Genomic DNA, 18,976 nt, shown 5'->3' on the forward strand with positions numbered 1-18,976 from the left:
GTTTCTGGTTGCACTTTAACCCCAAAGGGGAAATTTAAGTGAAAACAAAATAAAGGTAAAACTTGTTTTGAACCATTTCTTTGTCATCTGTAGTTTGATTTTTAGTAGAGGGGAAAAAATCGATGAAAATTAGATTTTTTGTGAAAAAATCTTTTTTTTTTTTTTTTTTTTTTTTTTTTTTTTTTTTAGGCCATATCGCCCAGCTCTACACTGAGTATTAGGAGAGCGATGACACGTGACTATTGTTTTTCTATTATAGTAATTAGATATGATTCAAAAATGACATGTAAATGTGAATAGATTAGATTAGATAGAACTTTACTGATCCCTTTGGGCGGGTATATTACTCAAGTTACTCAATATTACTCAAGTTAGCCAATCTCCCTCTTTGAGATGATTCCATATGTAGAATACAATACAAAACGATTCCGTACAGCACCAATTAGATATGATTCAGTTCTGTTAAACTGAAGTTTTCCACCATGGTAAAGTCTTTAGAACAGGAGTTAGTGCTTTGTGCATTCTCCGTAACATGACAAGCTGCATTTTTGTGTCTTATGAAGAGAAAATAAAAGAGAGGCTGGTGAGGGAACAACAGTTTTTTGCGGGTTGTTTATTGCCATTTAAGCATTCAAGGTCTCTCTTTCACATTCCCTCTTAACACATGAGCAAACTGGAGTGTGTGCATTGACTTTCAACTGCAGTACTAGTTTTTAATCGTTCACACTGGATCTTGGCGGTAAATTGATGTAGCCGTATTGTCGACCGTTTGAACGATTCAACAATTCAAATCATTTTTTTTAATCCCCCAAGAAAATACCTAAAGTAATAAATATAAAATAGTAGTAATACTGTAAAATAATACATTAATAAAAATCTAAAGTAACAGTATAAAATACCTAAAGTGACCTTCATTTTAACGTGTCAGCAAAATGTTGAAAACATTGGAAAGCTTGCTGTAAGAAAACTGCCTGTGATCTGCTCACTTCTGTAAAGCCGCTTTGTCAGCGTCTGTTAATTAAATTGAGTTGAACTGAAAAGACAGAAGACTCACATAAGAGTCAACATGATTCACTGGATGTGACTAAGTTTCAACACAAGTGATACCTTTATATAGTTTGTTTAAAAATTGATATGCTCTTAAATTTCAACAGTTAACAATACAAACATTTGGTTTCTCAGTAGAGAAGAGAAAGAGGGCTGCAGTGAGTGTGTGTGTGTGTGTGTGTGTGTGTGTGTGTGTGTGTGTGTGTGTGTGTGTGTGTGTGTATAGAGTATAGTGAGAGTTGTGTTTCATGATCGGAGGCTGCAGTACATGGAGCATCAACAGCTGGAAGGCTGGAAGTGGAATCGCCCTGGCGACCGTCTTCTTGACATTGGTATATCTTTGCTACACAGCAGATGATTTGACTCTTTCCCTGAAATGCAGTGATTTATGAAAACACTGAGTGTTTCATATTTGTTGTAGATATCCCCATGTGTGTGGGTATTACTGAGCCCCACACCCACGGCTCCCAGCTCAATGCTGCTGAGTTTCTGTGGGATGTTTCCAAACGTGCATCTGTATTTGTACAGGTGAGCTCTCTCTCTCTCTCTCTCTCTCTCTCTCTCTCTCTCTCACACACACGCGCACTCTCGCTGTCTCTCTCTCACGCTCACACTCTCTCACACACACACGTGCGCGTGCAAGCGAGCACACAGGTTCGTAATGTAATTGTGTGTTTGTGGTTGTTGTGGTAAGGTGCACTGCATAAGCACAGAGTTCACACCGAGGAAGCACGGTGGAGAGAAGGGAGTACCGTTCCGCATCCAGCTCGACACGTTCAAACAGAATGAGAACGGAGAGTACTTAGAGCACCTGCACTCTGCCAGCTGCCAGATCAAAGTATTTAAGGTAACAGTCATCCCCATGTCCCTGTGGGGGTTCGTTTGGGTGACATATGGTCCAAGAGTACATTTGTGGAGCTTGAGTCTCTGTGTGTCTGTGTGTAGCCGAAGGGAGCAGACCGGAAGCAAAAGACTGACAGAGAGAAGATGGAAAAAAGGAGTGCACAGGAGAAAGAGAAATATCAGCCTTCCTATGATACTACTATTCTGTCAGAGGCAAGTTTACTGTGTGTGTGTGTGTGTGTGTGTGTGTGTGTGTATGTGTGTGTGTGTGTGTGTTAGAGATGGGCATCTCCATTACTGATTCTGATACGATACACATCTCGCTGCATTGCCAGCCATCCGATACATTAAAGATGAATATGAAGCAACTACTAATGCGATACAATACATTATTATACATACAGGACATTTTTTCAGTGGAATAAAAACGTTTATTTTTTTCGCAGTCCGGGCTCCATCAAATCCTGCGCTGTGATTGGCTAGCGAGCAGGTCCGTATCCTATGATATGGACCCCAGTTACGGACCTCTGGCGACTCGCTCGTTCACAACAACAACAAACATAGTAGCATTTTTTGTCAATGTTTATTTTCGCATTTCTCAGTATAATAGCATTAATTTTACAGCATGGATAGCGATAACAGTGTTCACAGCGAAAGCGAGTTTTACTACCCTGATGAAGACAAAATAAAAGAAAACATTTCAGGAGAAAGCTAAAAACCTGTAACTGTTGCTGACACCGAGTAAAAACATGGCTGAATCCTGAATGACTCAATTTTGTATAAATAGGGGACTACATAGGCGGCAAAATGTAGTTTTTTTTTCCTGCCATGGAAGTGTACTTGTATACCGAGGAGGAAGCCATTTGCATGATAGCCGTGAATGAGGGTTCAAAATGGCGGCTCACCTCGGCTCGGTTTTCCCTTTCGGGTGCTCTCGTTTTCTGTTAGAATTTGGTAAAGAAAAAATAAATATATTATTTACCAGCTTAAGGTCGGTCCGTATGGTGAAATACCGTGACCTCGGCCTTGAATACTGAACTGGGCCCAGAGGGCCTCAGTCAGTACTTTCAAGACCTCATTCACAGTATTTCACGATACAGACGTCCCAGCTGGTAAATAACACGTATATATTCCCTTCTAGCGGGTTTCATTCATTTGGTTTGATTTATTCAATGGGAAAGTTTTCTGCTGCTCATACTGGCAAGTAACACCCCACCCACCCCACCCCCGTTCTCAACTTTTTGTAAAATCTATAATTGTTCCATCGAATGTATATGTATAACAATATTGGCTGGCTTTTTTTCATGGTATATCAGATACATTCCATTCAGCTAGCATGATATTGAACTCCTCTTCAACTGGTTCAATATCATGCTAGCTGAATGGAATATATCTGATGTACCATGAAAAAAGGCACCCAATATTATTTAAATATGACACAATATACCCCTACTGCGCTGAATTGTGATTCGACACAATTTGTTTCAACACAGCGCAATACAATAGAGCACAAAAGATATTATGCGATGCAATTCAATATGGTAGCTGTTCCTCCTCCTTGGGAATCCTCCATGTGACTTGAAGAGGGTCTGGCACAAGAAGGGACTTTTATTTTGAAATCCCACTGAAGCCACAGCAAGTAAAGGCCTCTGCATGCTCTTGCGACAAGGCTTTCGCAGACAGCTTTTCACAGACAGTTGTAATTTATCGTTGAGCGGGGAGTAATAGGCGTGCGCGATGTTATTCACCGCTACAACGCAAGGGGGCGCGAAGTCGCGAAATCACTAGGAGTAGTTGGTGGATGTGGTTAGTGGAGTGTTTATCCTCCGGTTACTTATAATGACTAGAACTGGAGTCGTATAGATGTACGTACTTCCTCACTTCCTCGATCAACCGCTCTTCGTGCTGCTCCATCTTCGCTCGTGTTTTTAAAAATGGCGGTCGTGAAGAAAAACCAAACTGGGAAAGTAAGGAAGCGGAAGTGCATGTACAGCGGATGTAGAGTGGACCAATCGGAGCCCTCTTGTCTGCGACGCTGTCTACGAGGCTTCTGCGGTGGTCACAATTTTTGGGAGGTGTGCGCAGAGCGTCTGCGAAGGTGGGGGGGGCTACGCAGACGCTATCTGTGACACCGTCTGCGAGGACTGCGTTGTCAGCATAAATTGGCCTTAAGCCACCATGACAGTTCTCCTGTTCTCATACCGTATAGACCCCTTTCACTGACGTCACCCGAAACCGGAAGTAAACAGACCCTGCGCCATTTTGGAAGACCAACAAACTCGTGATAAGGGGATAATAACGGCAGCAGTATGTGAACCCACGAGAATAAAGTGGAGTGGCAAACGACTTAAACAAACAAATCTGAGCTGTTTTATTTATGATTTATTGGCCCAGCAGTAGACTTGAAAGAAACCTGTGTGAGACTTGGCAAAAAACTGTGGATATAATGGATAAGTCTGTGCATGATCTGTGGACACTTTGAGGTAAGCAAACGCAAGAAATTCAGATTTAAAACATGCTAAATTGGCCCCAAGTTGATAACTGTATGAGGAGCAAGCCTCCCAGACTTCTACTATTTAATAATAATAATAATAATTTAGGAAGGTTTGGGGCTTGCTCTCCCTCCTATTATATAAATAAAGCATAGTTGTTGTGTAGGCATATATCATAAATACATATGTATAATTTGGATAAATTAACCTAAATTATGGATACCTTAATAGTAACAAAAAGTATTAATTTTTCAACTGAAAAGATATATTATTAAAAGATAAATATCAACAAGATTACCTTGGCCATAACTATGTGTAGGTTATTCTTAATAACAGCTGTAATATCACGAACCAAGCCACTAACAACATAATTGTAAGCCTGTAGCCCTTTGTAGGCTTTCAAGTCATCAGCAGTGTAGGCAGTGTTCGAACTACGGGGGTACTCGGGGGATCCGAGATCCCCTGAAACAGACATGAGATCCCTTGAAAACATGATTTGGGAAATGTTGGAGGGTCTCTAAAATATTGGCAAAATGACGTTTATTGACATAGCAATCGTGTGTAACGGGAAGCATTTGCATATCCGAAGTGTTGTGTTTACATCAAAGATAAAATAAACCGATATGACAACGACTGCTGCTGCCAGGTTGGTTGTTGAGTAGCCTGACTGTTTTTTTTTTTTTTTTTCTTGCGTGTGGTATCATTGTTGACGCGAGGTTGTTTTTTGAACATGCCAATGCGGACACGATTTCCCCTGATGAGTTATGACTTCAGACGTGATGCGTGTGTGGAGGTGTGGAGTCCGCGTGATATGTGCGTAAGATAGGCTTCTCATGTGTTTGGAGATCCACGCTCCGAGACAAGCGCAAGGCTTCTCATGTGTTTGGAGATCCACGCTCCGAGACAAGCGCAAGGCTTCTCATGTGTTTGGAGATCCACGCTCCGAGACAAGCGCAAGGCTTCTCATGTGTTTGGAGATCCACGCTCCGAGACAAGCGCAAGGCTTCTCATGTGTTTGGAGATCCGCGCTCCGAGACAAGCGCAAGCCCCCCCCCCCCCCCCCCCCCCCAAGGGAAAAAAAGGGACCCCCCTGAAAATATCGGCATAGATCGAACACTGAGTGTAGGCACTGGGTGTAAACAACAAATAGTTTACAATGTCTGGGTAGCAAACAGATGGCAGAATTGGTGTCCGGTCCTCCTTATGTTTCCATTCTCCCTTGCCGCGAGTCTTATCATATGGGTCAAACCCATCCATCACAGCCAGTTTCTCCACATACCGTGCCCTTTCTGCAGCTGGTAATGTACTCACATAACCAGAATTATCATCCATCATGTCACTTTACTCTCGCTCGTACTTTGTTATATATTGTGAGTGCATGTACTTGGTCTTCCAATATGGCGCCTAACAAAATCTCGCGGCGCGGTGACGTCATGCGGTAGCCCTCTATACTCTTGTATGATTCACCAGGACCCGCCTCCAGCTTGTGAGAGACTTGTCCAAGAGATTTGATGAGAATTGGCCATTGACAGCAGTGACGATGAGACAGCACTTTTGAGAACGAATTTAGGGAGGAGGAATCAATCTAAATATAAAATTATTGGTCACGTTTCTAAATAATAAAGACAAAGGGCCTTTACTAATAATTATACATTAACAAATTGAATTTTACTGATGGGCAGCACGATGATGCAGTGGTTCTCACAGTCACCTCACAGTAGAGGTGGACAGTAACAAAGTATATTTACTTGAGTACTGTACTTAAGTACACTTTTTAAATATTTGTCCTTTACTTGAGTATTAATTTTTTTGGAAACTTATGACTAACTTCACTACATTTGAAAGACAAATATCGTACTTTTTACTCTACTGCATTTCTATCAAGGTCCTTATTACTTGTTACTATGAAGTGGCTTTGAAAGTGGATGCGTTTTTCTTTTCTAAAACATGATTGGTTTTTTTGCAGGTGACACTGAGACAGTCTATCAGTAATCATTAGGGTCACGTCACATCCATAGACTGGATAAAATCAAGTTCAGTGATTTCTCCGCAGCATTATTTAACATGATCAGTTGATGGCAGAATGGAAGGAGGCGGTTCTTCTGGGGAATGCACGCGCTCATGGCTATAGCTAGAACCCATGTTTCAGTTGTCTGAAAGGATTAAAAATTCGTTTCATTTTAAATGTTTGCTTTGTTTGCCTAAAGCGGAGCACATCACAGCCTACAAAACTCGCCGTCCAATCTGTGGAAGTATTCCAAGAGCAAGCTTGGAATGAAGTTGTCTGTGCTTTTAGAGCTAGCGATTATGTTGCAATAGCTATGCAGTCTAGTTAGTCAAATGACTTTCTGTGGATTTGCCCGCCAAGTTGCCATCGCCTTGTCCACGGCTAACGTTAACACAGTTAAATTGGGCACTGTTAGTTAGCATGTAAAAACGGAGTGATGCTAACATGAATAACGTTAATTTATCTGAAGTGCTTTCAGAAATGATTTAGCATAATCTTGCCAAATAAACAAAATGTAGAAATTTTTTATTTTCTAGTAACATTAGCTACCCAGTATGATTTTGAGTTTGAAAAGATTTTGCTAGCATATCAGGTGGAGTTTCACTGACTAGCTAGCTTAACGTTAAACCACCATGATTCCACAGGCAGATTCGTATGTGCATGAATACATACACTTGCACACGCACAGAAGACCTGTGAGATGGACAGTATTGTACTAGTCAGTCACAACAAATTGTTGGAATTTTTTGTTTTGATCTCAGATGATGGTCTAGCATATATATATTTTTTTGTCTTGCTTAAAGCAGTGCTGCTGTTGGGCAGTTATTAAGCTTGAGGTGTGGACCTGGATTTTAAGCAGGTTGGATTGACATTTTTATTTTCTGAGCAAGCTGCATTTACAGCTATTCCACTGTCTTCCTGATTAACATACACATGCATGTGTGCACACACTGCCAGAGCTGGGTCAGAGCACGACCATGCTGCTTTGTGGGGTGGGGAGGAGTGTTACAATAAAAAAAAAAAAAAAGACAATGGCTCTTTTTCAGTTCAGTTGTGTTTCATTTTGTAATGTTCTACCAGGCGTTTATTCTACAGGTTCTACAAGATCAGTAAATCCAGTCAGTTGCTTCAGAGGCATTAGGTTTTGTAAGCGTTGTGGCAATAATACAACAATGCGTTGACAGAAAATGTATTTTTAATACTTAAGTATTTTTAAAAGCAAATACTTTAGTACTTAAGTAAAAATTTGACTGTACAACTTTCACTTGTATCGGAGTAACATTTGACCAGTGGGATCTGTACTTTGAATTAAGTAATGAAGTTGGGTACTTTGTCCACCCACCTCTGCCTTGCATCAAGAAGGTTCTGGGTTCAAACCTGCCCATCAGCTGGGACCTTTCTCTGTGGAGTTTGCATGTTCTCATCGTGCCTGCGTGGGTTTCCTCCCATAGTCCAGAGACGTATGGATTAGGTTAACTGGCTACTCTAAATTGTGAATAGTTGTGAATGTCAAGTCAAGTTTATGTGTATAGCGCTTTTAACAATAAACATTGTCGCAAAGCAGCTTTACAGAATTTGAACGACTTAAAACATGAGCTAATTTTATCCTTAATCTATCCCCAATGAGCGAGCCTGTGGTGACGGTGGCAAGGAAAAACTCCCTCAGACGACATGAGGAAGAAACCTCAAGAGGAACCAGACTCAAAAGGGAACCCATCCTCATTTGGGCAACAACAGACAACATGACTGTAACATTAACAGTTTTAACATGAAGACAGTTTCGTTGATGTTATAACTCTTCATTGATGGAAACTTGAGTGCAAAACTGTTCATGACAACTGCAGTCCTAAAGTTAGCAAGTCAACTGTAGTCCTCAGCCATAAAAGCATTACTGTAAGAGTCCAGAGCGTCCTCCAGGTGTGACTTTCAACTGTCCACATGGGGCCGTCCTCCACAGGAGCGATGCGATGAGACTCCAACCAGACACAGGGCACCAGGATGGATCAGGCAGGTCTGAGGAGCAGAGTGGCTGAATGTGAGTGTGAATGGCTGTCTCTGTGTTAGCCCTATGATATATTGGTGACCTGTCCAGGGTGTACCTTGCCTCTTGCCAGAAGTTAACTGGGATTGGCGTCAGCTTCCCCCGCGACCCTGATGGATAAGTGGTATAGGTAATGGATGGATTTTACTGATGCAAAGATGTTCAAAATTATGTATCCCAATTTCATCCCAAATTATATCACATCGTGAACTTCTTTTTAAATCAGTGCACCAATGCAAATCAGTGAATCTTATGGTCCCGTGTGTGTGTGTATAAACATTCAAAATGTAGACTGACTGTCGTGTGAATTTCTTCCTCCACACCAGTCATAGCTGCTCAACATGTCTGTGTTTTAGTGTAATGTTTCAGTTCATTTTGATGGATTCAGCCAAAAAAAGATCACTTTTAAAAACTACAGTTTATTTAGTTATGTAAGTAACCATAGTCCATGATACTCCTAACACTCATCTCCATGTTGAATTACTGATACATTCCTAATACAAAAATAGCCATATTATTAACATTTAATATTTATAGATCAGACTCTTGCTCAGCTGAGCCAAAAGAGAGCAAGAAAAACTTGACTGAAAAAATGCTTTCCTTAAATGTATTGCAAGGACTAATTTCTTATTGTTTATACACTATCTGGCCAAAGGTTTGTGGACACTTGACCATCACAACCATATATGAGTCTTCCCTAAACTGTTACCACAAAGTTGAAAGCACAGTGTGTATGTTTTGTCAATTGTAGCATTACAATTTCCCTTCACAAACCCGCAACCAGCAGGACAACGCCCCGTGCACAAAGTAATGTCCATGAAGACGGTTTGCTAGGGTTGGAGTGGAAGATTGAAAGCCTTTCCAGAAGAATGGAGGTTATTATACAATCCCGATTCCAAAAAAGTTGGGACAAAGTACAAATTGTAAATAAAAATGGAATGCAATAATTTACAAATCTCAAAAACTGATATTGTATTCACAATAGAACATAGACAACATATCAAATGTCAAAAGTGAGACATTTTGAAATTTCATGCCAAATATTGGCTCATTTGAAATTTCGTGACAGCAACACATCTCAAAAAAGTTGGGACAGGGGCAATAAGAGGCTGGAAAAGTTAAAGGTACAAAAAAGGAACAGCTGGAGGACCAAATTGCAACTCATTAGGTCAGTTGGCAATAGGTCATTAACATGACTGGGTATAAAAAGAGCATCTTGGAGTGGCAGCAGCTCTCAGAAGTAAAGATGGGAAGAGGATCACCAATCCCCCTAATTCTGCGCCGACAAATAGTGGAGCAATAAAGGAGTTCGACAGTGTAAAATTGCAAAGAGTTTGAACATATCATCATCTACAGTGCATAATATCATCAAAAGATTCAGAGAATCTGGAAGAATCTCTGTGCGTAAGGGTCAAGGCCAGAAAACCATACTGGGTGCCCGTGATCTTCGGGCCCTTAGATGGTACTGCATCACATACAGGCATGCTTCTGTATTGGAAATCACAAAACAGGCTCAGGAATATTTCCAGAGAACATTATCTGTGAACACAATTCACCGTGCCATCCGCCGTTGCCAGCTAAAACTCTATAGTTCAAAGAAGAAGCCGTATCTAAACATGATCCAGAAGTGCAGACGTCTTCTCTGGGCCAAGGCTCATTTAAAATGGACTGTGGCAAAGTGGAAAACTGTTCTGTGGTCAGACGAATCAAAATTTGAAGTTCTTTATGGAAATCAGGGACGCCGTGTCATTCGGACTAAAGAGGAGAAGGACGACCCAAGTTGTTATCAGCGCTCAGTTCAGAAACCTGCATCTCTGATGGTATGGGGTTGCATTAGTGCGTGTGGCATGGGCAGCTTACACATCTGGAAAGACACCATCAATGCTGAAAGGTATATCCAGATTCTAGAGCAACATGTGCTCCCATCCAGACGACGTCTCTTTCAGGGAAGACCTTGCATTCTCCAACATGACAATGCCAAACCACATACTGCATCAATTACAGCATCATGGCTGCATAGAAGAAGGGTCCGGGTACTGAACTGGCCAGCCTGCAGTCCAGATCTTTCACCCATAGAAAACATTTGGCGCATCATAAAACGGAAGATACGACAAAAAAGACCTAAGACAGTTGAGCAACTAGAATCCTACATTAGACAAGAATGGGTTAACATTCCTATCCCTAAACTTGAGCAACTTGTCTCCTCAGTCCCCAGACGTTTACAGACTGTTGTAAAGAGAAAAGGGGATGTCTCACAGTGGGAAACATGGCCTTGTCCCAACTTTTTTGAGATGTGTTGTTGTCATGAAATTTAAAATCACCTAATTTTTCTCTTTAAATGATACATTTTCTCAGTTTAAACATTTGATATGTCATCTATGTTCTATTCTGAATAAAATATGGAATTTTGAAACTTCCACATCATTGCATTCCGTTTTTATTTACAATTTGTACTTTGTCCCAACTTTTTTGGAATCGGGGTTGTGACAGCAGAGGGAACTGAAACTGGAATGGGATATGGGATGTTCAGAAAGCACATATGGAAATGATAGTTAGGTGTCTACAAACTTTTTGCCAAATAGCTAATTGAGTGTGAAGCTGTAATCATATGTTGGGTTCAGTATCATGAACAGTGGATTCACCCAAGATTGAAATGATTTTTACACTGCTGTGTGTGTGTGTGTGTGTGTGTGTGTAGACTCGTCTGGAGCCAGTAATAGAAGAGGCTGTGGAGCACGAGCTAAAGAAGTCAAGTAAACGCACGCTCCCTGCAGACTGTGGAGACTCAACAGCCAAAAGCAAGAGAGGCAGTGTAAACACACACACACACTTTTTCATTTTCAAGCACACTTCTAAGGAATTATGTTAGAGTACTATGAAACCCACAGTAATGTCATCCTTCCCACCCAGAGAGCACAGCCAGCTTTTGCTCTTTTGAGCGTGCCACATATTGCTATAAAAAGTGCCATATATCCCACAAAGGGAGCATATTTACTCTTTTGAGCAGTGGTTACGTTAGACTTTTTCATTGTCCGTCATTTTGACGGACAGGGTCGTAAAAATTCCGTCATTGTCCATTATTATCTGTCATTTTATTTTAACTTTTAAATGACAATGTATATAGGCTATAAATGCTATATATTTAATAACTTGTGTTTTCATGGACTCATTTTCATTTAAAAATGAATTCACAGAACAAGCTTGTATTATTTAATCATTTATTTATGTATTTATGATGCAAAAAGATGAACAGAGATTCTGACGTTCGGTCACTTGTGAACCCATTTTCCCTCCGCTAAAAACATTGCGGCTGTTGTGCCTTAACGGGCATATGAACAATGTTATTTTACAACGTAGAAAGACAATTGCAGTTAAAATATGAACAGTCCACTACAACGATTTAAGTGACGATCTAATTTGACCTGTTTGCGTGAGCTCAAACCTTCCTTCTGGCCCCCATGGATTTAAATTGGGAGCTCGCTTGTGCATAATCAAAGTCGTCAACGGAGACTGCTGCCGAGGCAATTGTCATTAAATTTTGCGTCTTTGCCTCGGACAGACGACTTCTCATTGACGTTTTAATTTTATTCTGAAGGCTGAACCCGCGCTCTGCTGCGACACTGGAGACTGGAATAACCAGCGCCACTTCAGCCAAAGTTCTGAAGTCGGGAAACATTTCTCCCAGGGAAGTGATCAGAAGCCGGCAAGAGCCTCTGAAAGTTGGATTTCCCGACCCTGCTAGTACTCTCTTCATAGGGAGGAAATCCTGCAGCATGCGGTCTTTCTGCACCAGTGGTGCAGCTGCACCCTGCGGCTCGGCTTGGCGGAGCCTGGAACCTGACACGGAAGGTCTTAAATAAAACGAAGTTATGTTTAAATGTTAGTTTGTCTACCCGTGCTCTCATTAAAATGATAGTTTAGCAGATATTCGAGCAGTGATGTTCCTAAGCTTCCTAAGCTTGCTGGAGAAGAATACAATAAATCGACATTGTTTTCATTTTAAAAACAAGAAAACAACTAGCCTAAATGAGCGCTATTGCATTAAGACGTACAGGCAGGGAAACGACACAAACAACCCAATGCATCTCTTTTTTTAATAGCAAAAATGACATGTCTTCTGCAGAGAAGGGAAACGTTAATACATCTCACTGTGCTAGTGGTTAGAAAAGTCAGAGCGCGGTCAGGAGCGCGATGGGGGGAACAGCCTTGCGCAGTGGCTACAGTGTATACATGAGTAGCCTATGCACTGAACATCAAGACTGCCGCAACGTCGGCTCAGATTGAAAGTGACGGCAGTGAAGACTATGTATACTGTATGTAAGAAAACTCTGCCACAACTTGCCAATCATTTCAATTATATGTTTCATTATGTTTTATTATTAGGCTATTATTGTTATTGGTAATGGTAACGGTAAACATCCGTCAAAATGACCGACGGCCTTCAGATTTTTCCGTCATAGCTAAAAAAAAAATCCGTCAATGACAGACAATTGTCGGTTAACGCGACCTATGCTTTTGAGTTAATGACAATAATGCTGATCATTTGGGGGGGGAGAAAGAGAGAGAGGATATTACACGGTGGCGTAAAGATATGAAGTTTATCTTCGAGTGGTGAACATATTCACGAGTGAGCGAAGTGAACAAGTGATATATTTTTCAACACAAGAAGATAAACTTCATATCTTTGTGCCACCGTGTAATATTCTTTAAATTATATGGACACATCCACAAAAAAAAAAACAAAAACGCAAGTTAATTAAAAGAATTTTAATTTTGAACCAGTTCGCCATTTTGACAACGTGTGTCAAGTTAGCGGGAAAACACTGGGAGTGACCTCAGCAGAGTGAAATACTGGGAATTATGTCACTCAGGTCCAGGATGTATTTCGTATGAAAAATGCGAGTTTTTCAACATGAGAAGATAAACTTTATATCTTCAAGCCAACATGTGATTTTTCTTTTATTACATAGACACATTCACAAACAAACGAGTACCCAAATTTATCAAAACAATTCCTCGATATCCTCATGAGTGAGGATATTGGAAAATATGTTCCTCAGTGTCTCGGATGTAGTTTGTATGAAAAAAATACAAGTTGTGTATTTCCCAGTAAAACACTTGTGTCTGTATAATAAATAAATATATATACAGTAGCATTCTTAAAAAAACATGATATAAATAAAAAAAAAATGTGTCTATATAATAAATAAATAAATATATATACAGTAGCATTCTTAAATTGATGGAATACTACAAACTTGTTGTTGTTCTGTAAAACATGTTTTCTAAATGTGGGAGGGGTAATACTTTTTCAACACAGAATGAACACTTCATAATAAATGGCCACATTGTCACTATGTGAGTTTAATAGCCTTCATGGCTGCTTTTCTTTTTTTTTCTTTTTCTTTTCCCCTGTAGTGTTCTCCTTGGCCTGATAATGCTTACGTGAACCCAAACACAGCAGCTCCCCCAACCTTCACCTCCAACACGCACTCCTACAGTAACGCCGTTCCCGAGAGGTAATCAGAATTCAAACGTACGTTACCTTTAGTCAGTGCTGGCAATATTATAAAATCCATTTTGTTACAGATACAGGTATATACTGAGCACAGATGGCGAGGCTAATATGGACCTGAAACGCTGTATTACTTTCAGATCAGACGGAACATTTTTTCTAACAATCAGTTGTGACTGTGTGCAACTTTGAGTAAAACAGTATGAATCCGTAGGAAGCAGATTGTCTAAGGCTATGTTCAGGCTGTCAGTCCAAATCCGATTTTTTGCATATCAGGTCTGAATCCGATTTTCCTGATGGCAATGTGGGGCCACGTCACAGGTTTTATAAAAATAATGAGACCGCATCAGAGACGGTGAAGGCTTGGCTGCTCCTGTACGTGTTTCCTGTATGTGTGATGTAAACGTGAACTTTATGTGCCATCAAAAGTTATAGACGTAGATAAATAAAAAAACCACTTGAAATCTGATCAGGGCAGTCAGACCTGAATGGACTGGCAAAAATGTGATTTGAATCGTATTTCAAACCACATAGGAATATGGTTTTAAAAGGATTTATTAAAATTGGATCTTGTGTGATTTTCATCTGTTCAGACTTTACAGCATATGATCAGAGTCCAATCGGATATGCACAAAAATTGGATTTTGACTGACAGTCTGAACGTGGCCTTAAAGGCCGCCACAATTGCACTCCTGATATGACACCCCAGATACCCAAGTCTTCATATTAAAAATGGGATCGATGATTTCAATATTCAGTATAAATGTTATTTGTATGTCACTTTTAGCAATGAACATTGTCAAGTGGCAGCTTCATAGAAACCCAGATGTAGATTTTAGATCTCTAGAGCAAAACGGAGGTGACGGGAAACACAACACTCTAGAAGAAACTCCCTGAAATGACCTGAGGAATCAGACTCAGTTTATAATATTCCAGTATGCTGTAGAAAATTAAAGGCAAACAATATGGTGTTACACATATTACACATCTTCATAGACTTGAAAGTATTGTAGATCATTGTTTTAAAAAGGAAATTTTTAATGTGTTCAAAATTATATACAGCACAGCAGATAAATCAGCAATGACTGAGAAAGCTGGATCATATCAAGAAATATGCTATGAGAACTTTTCTTATGCAGGAAGTTTTGTGTTTGGAAAGTGGTGATCAGATTCATAGCTCGATACTTGGAAGGGAAATCGCTATACAGCCATAACTGCTGTATATTATTTGCCACTTAGTTACAGTGTAGTTTCTGAAAATACAGTACTGTGCAAAAGTCTGAGGCGCCCTATTTTTTTTTCATACAAACTTTGTTACAGATTTCTATTTTATGGCTTCTACATTGAGTCAGTACAAAAACGTTTTAGATTTTCCAAACGTTCATTTTCCAGCACAAAATTAAATGTTATAGAAAAAAGTTTGTATCTGAGCAGCATGTTACGTAAGAGACCACTTTTCAGATTAACAAAGAAAACATAATGAAGGCTTCTGGGTTTTGTTGCGAAACTAAGGGTGTATTCAGACCAGGATAGTTCGATAGTTCACTTGCTTTGGTCCGAACCAAATGTTTTTTTTTATTTTTTCATTTTGGTGCGGTTCGCTTTCACACTGTACATTTTAGTAAACGGACCAAAATCTGTCAACAAAGCCACGCGCCCTGAGGTCGTTCAGCTTAGATCCCGAAGCCGCCGCCAGGCGCCGCTAAAACCGCCATTTAGAATTTGAGCCGCCGCCAGCCAATAATTTTGTAAGCCAATTTGAGCCGCTATCTAATAAAATTTGGCTGAGCCACTAAGAATTGTGTACATCAAATAATGGGTTTATCCACATCATGAGCTACAAGAAAAGTGACACAAACATGATCAACTGTACACACTAGTAGTAACACAATAGAGACATATAGGCATACACTGTAGAGATTTAGAACTGATATCACAGCACAGAGAGCCACCACAAGCTTGCCGTTGTGACTACCTGTCTGGCTTCCCGCCCCTCACACCGTTACCACAATACACTGGGGAACCCAGGAACCCACCCAGAGCATCAATCGACTCCGATATCGACGAGATGGCTGCATTCTTTGCCGCTGCTGAGGGAAAGTGTAAAGGTATTTTTTTGTTTGTTTGTTTGTTTGTTTCACATACTTCGAGATTGATAAAAAAAAAAGTACTCCACCACTCTACTTTCATCATAGTAAGATAGCTGCCAGTCCTTCACTGGTCATTGCTAGTGAGAGTAGATAGCTAGATGCCTTCCTCGAACAATCCAGATTAGCTTATTATTAGCATTGAACTACAATCTTGCTAGATTTATATTTACAATGAAGTAAGAGACCAGGGGACCTGTGATAATTTGCTATTTATTCCCCCCATTTGTTTGATCCGTTCACCCGGATATATGCCACACAGTGACGTCCAGTATCAGCCATTTGTAGCCATAAACATTTTGGTGGCTGCAGCAGCCATTAAGGTTTTGGCTGAGTCAGCTAGCCAGCCAATAATTTCATCAGCCAGCCATTATCCTGAAAACAAACGGCTTCGGGGTCTAGTTCAGCTATTGGTCAGAGACGACACGCACACAAAGCGTTAAGTTCAAAAGTAGTCATGGAGGCTTTCCGTGCTGTTATTCTTTTTAATGTCATCAAAGCTATATGCTTTTTCCAGTTTTTACTGTTTTCACAATTGTGCGATTACTATGCTGTTGTACAAGTAATTTATCAACGACGACGACAAAGGGCAAGGCGGCTACGGAGGATAGCGCTGATGAGCGCACATCATGTTGTGACAGTTCTGGCTCTTCACGCAATAGATGAATTTCTTTTTTGCGTCGCAAGTACTGCCACTTTTTTGAAAGAATGTCCCTGATTTTAATGTAGGTCTGACGGAGTTTCTTCACTTTTAGCCGACATTGTTCTGGGGAGCGCGTGAACCCCTTCTCCTTCATTTTCTCACTGAATACAGCAAACACGTCGGCATTTTTGTGTGTTCTCTTCAAAAGCTCAGATATGTGGACATCTGCCCATATATCCACAAGGGTACGCGTTTCTTCCTCGGCCCACGTTTGCCCCCTACTCATTTTTTTGTACTCTGTAGTCTAGCCTACCACTGGTCTGAATGACTGAATGACTGTTGTAAGGTTCCCTTGACAACCGAAACAGTATTTGCACTTTGCGGTGGAGTGTCAAGACTCTGTTTCCCATAATGCTCGACAAACGACAGAAGCTCCCGAGGTACAAAAAAGCAAAACTGTCAGATTAGGTCCGGTCTGCTTTCACACCTCCAAAAGGTCCGCACCAGGGTTCCTTTGGTCCGGACCGAGTCCGACCTTGCAGCTCGGTCTCGGTCCGCTTGTTTGGTCCGGACCAGAGTTCGGTGGTTTGTATTCAGACCAACCCAAAAGGTCCAGACCAAGGGAAATTTGGTTCGTTTGGTCCGGACCAAACAACGTAGGTGTGAATACGCCCTAAGAAGCAAATGTGACCGTCAAAGTGTCCAGAAGACCTGTGGCTGGTTCTGTAAGATGCTCAGTAAAACCTACAGCTCATTCCTTATAAAACTGCACTCATTGTACCCGAGACTACTTTTATTTTTAAAGGAAAAGTTCATCTCACACCAAATATTGACTTTGTTTCATTTAGAAGAAATGCATTTAACCCATCTGAAGCAGTAAACACACACATGCGCGTGCACATACCCAGAGCCGTGAGTAGCTATGCTACAGCACCCGGGGAGCAGTTCGGGGTTAGGTACCTTGCTCAAGGGCACTTCAGCCCAACCTCAGGCCATGGCTGCCCCATGTTAACCTAACCGCATATCTTTGAACTGTGGGGGGGAAAGCAGAGCACCCGGAGGAAACCCACGCAGACATGGGGAGAACATGCAAACTCCACACAGAAAGGCCCCTGTCGGTCGCTGGGCTCGAACCCGGAACCTTCTTGCTACAAGGCGACAGTGCTAACCACTACGCTACCATGCCGCCTTTATTATGGCTTACTGCTGTTTATAGTATTTAATGTTGAAACATTTCATTTCATTATTTTTTAAGTCATTTTTGGTCTACAGCATTTCTTTACATGTGCTTAAGACTTTTGCACAGTACTTACATCCACAAGACATTCTGTTGTCTCGTTGATATTATTTAGAGGTATTTTGCTATGTATAGGAAATAAAATAATGAGTGTTAAATAAAAGGACAGGTGAGCCCAAAATATTTGAACGGTACTGCGTATGTATACAAGTATTTCCTGGGCTCTGAACAAGAACTGATGATGTCTAGCATTTCTCTCCAAATGGCAAGAAACTCTCATCTGAGCTCTGAACTCTTCATCTGAACATGATGGTCAGAATCCTAGTAAATTGTACAAATTCGTAAAATCGAGTAATTTCTCATTTATGACACTAACCCAGTGATGCCTCTTTCTTTTACTTCATATCTGTTTCACACGATATAAGATTGAGACATGGACATTTCAGACAAGCATTTTGTTTTTAAATCTCAGTGAATCATCTTCACCCAAGCACCAAGGAGATGTTAGCCAGGTCTTCATGGAGGTTAGTACCAGCTTTTGTTTAGGTTCGTTTGTTTAAATTGCAGTATCTGTACAGTTTGAGAGTTGTTACTGTGCTGCATGGATGACAGTCCTCACTTTTTTTTATTTTTCTCTTTCTGGTTATTTATTTTTAGTCTTTAAGCCCAACAGCTTCTGTACAGGACGTGCAACAGTGGCTTCTTAAGAACAGGTTCAACTCCTATAGCCGGGTTTTTACTCATTTCTCAGGTCAGTCCCTCTTTCTGCCTCTGTTTCTGTAGAAAATTGCAATAAAAAAACATGCACCATGAACTCGGCTATTATTGGTAGTGTAATCAATGGTGTGTGTGTGTGTGTGTGCGTGCATTTTATAGGTTCTGATCTACTGAAACTGACTCGTGAAGATTTGGTACAGATCTGTGGGCCAGCTGATGGGATCCGCCTCTATAACGCACTAAAATCAAAGTAATTACCCCAAGTGTGTGTGAGAGTGAGTGTTGT

The 18,976-nt window shown here is 40.7% G+C and overlaps 1 protein-coding gene across 1 annotated transcript in view; it reads left to right on the forward strand.

Moving 5' to 3' along the window:
* Positions 1–18,976, forward strand: part of ubp1 (upstream binding protein 1) — a 62,694-nt gene that overhangs the window by 37,752 nt on the left and 5,966 nt on the right. Inside the window, exons 4-12 of the mRNA XM_060942907.1 lie at positions 1,274–1,379; positions 1,469–1,575; positions 1,742–1,894; positions 1,993–2,103; positions 11,130–11,243; positions 13,850–13,950; positions 18,446–18,497; positions 18,631–18,724; positions 18,850–18,940. Of these exons, the coding sequence (XP_060798890.1) occupies positions 1,274–1,379; positions 1,469–1,575; positions 1,742–1,894; positions 1,993–2,103; positions 11,130–11,243; positions 13,850–13,950; positions 18,446–18,497; positions 18,631–18,724; positions 18,850–18,940 (929 nt within the window). The remainder of the gene's footprint in view (positions 1–1,273; positions 1,380–1,468; positions 1,576–1,741; positions 1,895–1,992; positions 2,104–11,129; positions 11,244–13,849; positions 13,951–18,445; positions 18,498–18,630; positions 18,725–18,849; positions 18,941–18,976) is intronic.

This window comes from Neoarius graeffei, chromosome 16 (genome assembly GCF_027579695.1).
Source record: "Neoarius graeffei isolate fNeoGra1 chromosome 16, fNeoGra1.pri, whole genome shotgun sequence".
Taxonomy (NCBI): domain Eukaryota; kingdom Metazoa; phylum Chordata; class Actinopteri; order Siluriformes; family Ariidae; genus Neoarius; species Neoarius graeffei.